The following is a 3,128-nucleotide window of genomic DNA, read 5'->3' as shown; positions in this document are numbered from 1 at the left end:
TGTCCTCCTTACAGCTCTCCCCTATTTTCTTCTATATCCTGTATCATAGCAGATAAGAACTATCATGAAAAAGGTGACAAGAGTAAGAGTGGGGACAGAATAGTGGCAGGCTATTTGTTGAGAGCTGTAGTCACTACCAGTAAGGTTTTGTAGGCAGAGGGAGGATATCATTTTTTAAAATAAGACATACATATTTCCTGCCTTCATAAAAGTCCAGTCTGCTTGGACATATCACCAAATAAACAGGTGTTTGTATCTTTTAATATATTTTATAAAAGGGGAATTATGGCGTGCTACAGAAACATACAGAGGAGCACTCATACAAATCAGGGATGTTTGATGATCTGGTCAGAGATGAGATCCTGGACAAAGTGGCATCTAGTTGAAATTTAATGACTATGTTGGGGTTAGTTTGGTGAATGGTAAAAGAGAAAAATGTCTAAGAAGACAATGATTGAAGGTAGAAAAGCATGGAACTCCAGTAATTCAGTCTGGATAGACCACAGGACATGCTGAGTGTGAGCAGGCAGGGGACAGGGCTGGTGAAATGATCCCACATGGCAAGGAGTGGGATAGGGAAGGTTAACAGGGGCCAGAACACGAGGAGCCTGTGAGACTCATGAAGAAGTAAAGACTTGGCCCTGAGGGCAATATAAAGCTTTTTTAGCAGAGCAGCATGATCACCGGGGTCTTTAGAACCATTCTGCTGCAGTGTGGAGAATTATTTAGAGGCAGGTAGGATGGAAACAAAGTGACCACATAAGCAGAAATTGTCATAATCAGGAATGACAATGGCCTGAACTGAAAAGAGGGAAATGGATACCAGTGGATGAAATTTATTGACAGCTAAGAGTTGCCAGCAGAAAGATTTGATAATTGTACGGCATGCACTATGAGGAAGGCGGATGAATCAAGGACAACTTAGGTTTTCTACCTTGGGTATCTTGGTGGGTGGTGCTGCCACCCACTCTGAGAGGGAAAAAAAACAGATCAGATGAGAGGTGAAGAGAGGTGTGGGGAAAATGAGATAAAATATGATATGTTGAATTTGAATTGTCCATGAAATATGGGAGTGAAAATGTCTAAGAGGTAGCTGGAGATACGACTCTGAAGCTCTGGAGAGACAGCTGGGCAGGACTTTAAATTCCGTAATCTCCAGAGGCAGACTGTAAATGAAGGGGCTGTGCCGTCTGAGATCGGGAAGGGGGGCTGTGCCTTCTGAGATGAGGAAGGGGGTCTGTGCCATCTGAGATGAGGAAGGGGGTCTGTGCCATCTGAGATCGGGAAGGGGGGCTGTGCCTTCTGAGATGAGGAAGGGGGGCTGTGCCTTCTGAGATCGGGAAGGGGGCTGTGCCGTCTGAGATCGGGAAGGGGGGCTGTGCCTTCTGAGATGAGGAAGGGGGGCTGTGCCGTCTGAGATGAGGAAGGGGGGCTGTGCCTTCTGAGATGAGGAAGGGGGGCTGTGCCTTCTGAGATCGAGAAGGGGGGCTGTGCCTTCTGAGATCGGGAAGGGGGGCTGTGCCTTCTGAGATCGGGAAGGGGGGCTGTGCCGTCTGAGATCGGGAAGGGGGTCTGTGCCGTCTGAGATGAGGAAAGGGGGCTGTGCCATCTGAGATGAGGAAAGGGGGCTGTGCCGTCTGAGATGAGGAAGGGGGGCTGTGCCGTCTGAGATCGGGAAGGGGGGCTGTGCCTTCTGAGATCGGGAAGGGGGGCTGTGCCGTCTGAGATCGGGAAGGGGGTCTGTGCCGTCTGAGATGAGGAAGGGGGGCTGTGCCATCTGAGATGAGGAAAGGGGGCTGTGCCGTCTGAGATGAGGAAGGGGGGCTGTGCCATCTGAGATCGGGAAGCGGGTCTGTGCCGTCTGAGATGAGGAAAGGGGGCTGTGCCATCTGAGATCGGGAAGGGGGGCTGTGCCTTCTGAGATGAGGAAGGGGGGCTGTGCCGTCTGAGATGAGGAAGGGGGGCTGTGCCGTCTGAGATGAGGAAGGGGAGCTGTGCCGTCTGAGATGAGGAAGGGGGCTGTGCCATCTGAGATCGGGAAGGGGGGCTGTGCCTTCTGAGATGAGGAAGGGGGGCTCTGCCGTCTGAGATAGGGAAGGGGGGCTGTGCCGTCTGAGATGAGGAAGGGGGTCTGTGCCATCTGAGATGAGGAAGAGGGGCTGTGCCATCTGAGATCGGGAAGGGGGGCTGTGCCTTCTGAGATGAGGAAAGGGGGCTGTGCCGTCTGAGATGAGGAAGGGGGGCTGTGCCGTCTGAGATGAGGGAGAGGGTCTGTGCCGTCTGAGATGAGGAAAGGGGGCTGTGCCTTCTGAGATGAGGAAGGGGGGCTGTGCCGTCTGAGATGAGGAAGGGGGGCTGTGCCATCTGAGATGAGGAAGGGGGGCTGTGCCGTCTGAGATGAGGAAGGGGGACTGTGCCTTCTGAGATGAGGAAGGGGGGCTGTGCCGTGTGAGATGAGGGAGAGGGTCTGTGCCGTCTGAGATGAGGAAAGGGGGCTGTGCCTTCTGAGATGAGGAAGGGGGGCTGTGCCGTCTGAGATCGGGAAGGGGGTCTGTGCCGTCTGATATGAGGAAAGGGGGCTGTGCCGTCTGAGATGAGGAAGGGGGGCTGTGCCATCTGAGATCGGGAAGGGGGGCTGTGCCTTCTGAGATGAGGAAGGGGGGCTGTGCCATCTGAGATGAGGAAAGGGGGCTGTGCCGTCTGAGATGAGGAAGGGGGGCTGTGCCATCTGAGATCGGGAAGCGGGTCTGTGCCGTCTGAGATGAGGAAAGGGGGCTGTGCCGTCTGAGATGAGGAAGGGGGGCTGTGCCGTCTGAGATGAGGAAGGGGGGCTGTGCCATCTGAGATCGGGAAGGGGGGCTGTGCCTTCTGAGATGAGGAAGGGGGGCTGTGCCGTCTGAGATGAGGGAGGGGGTCTGTGCCGTCTGAGATCGGGAAGGGGGGCTGTGCAGAGTAAGAGATCAAAGGAGCAGATTCATCCAGGACGGAGCACTCCCCTGTTGTGAAGCGGGAGGAAGCAAGGGTGCAGGCAGATGTAAGTCAGGCCATTGTATACGAGTCAGAAATTTGTATCATCTGTGGGATGGAGGAGGCAAATTCTTCCCTGGGCAAGTGCATCAAGGGAAATG

The 3,128-nt window shown here is 53.9% G+C and overlaps 1 protein-coding gene across 1 annotated transcript; it reads right to left on the bottom strand.

Moving 5' to 3' along the window:
- Positions 1–1,139: 1,139 nt before the first annotated feature.
- LOC134369622 (uncharacterized) lies at positions 1,140–2,840 on the bottom strand. Its single transcript, XM_063086201.1, has one exon. The coding sequence runs from the start codon at positions 2,838–2,840 to the stop codon at positions 1,140–1,142; it is 1,701 nt and encodes a 566-aa protein (XP_062942271.1).
- Positions 2,841–3,128: the final 288 nt, after the last annotated feature.

This window comes from Cynocephalus volans, chromosome 1 (genome assembly GCF_027409185.1).
Source record: "Cynocephalus volans isolate mCynVol1 chromosome 1, mCynVol1.pri, whole genome shotgun sequence".
Classification (NCBI taxonomy): Eukaryota; Metazoa; Chordata; class Mammalia; order Dermoptera; family Cynocephalidae; genus Cynocephalus; species Cynocephalus volans.
Note: the sequence above shows the minus strand (reverse complement) of the source record. Positions and strands in the feature narration are given on the sequence as shown.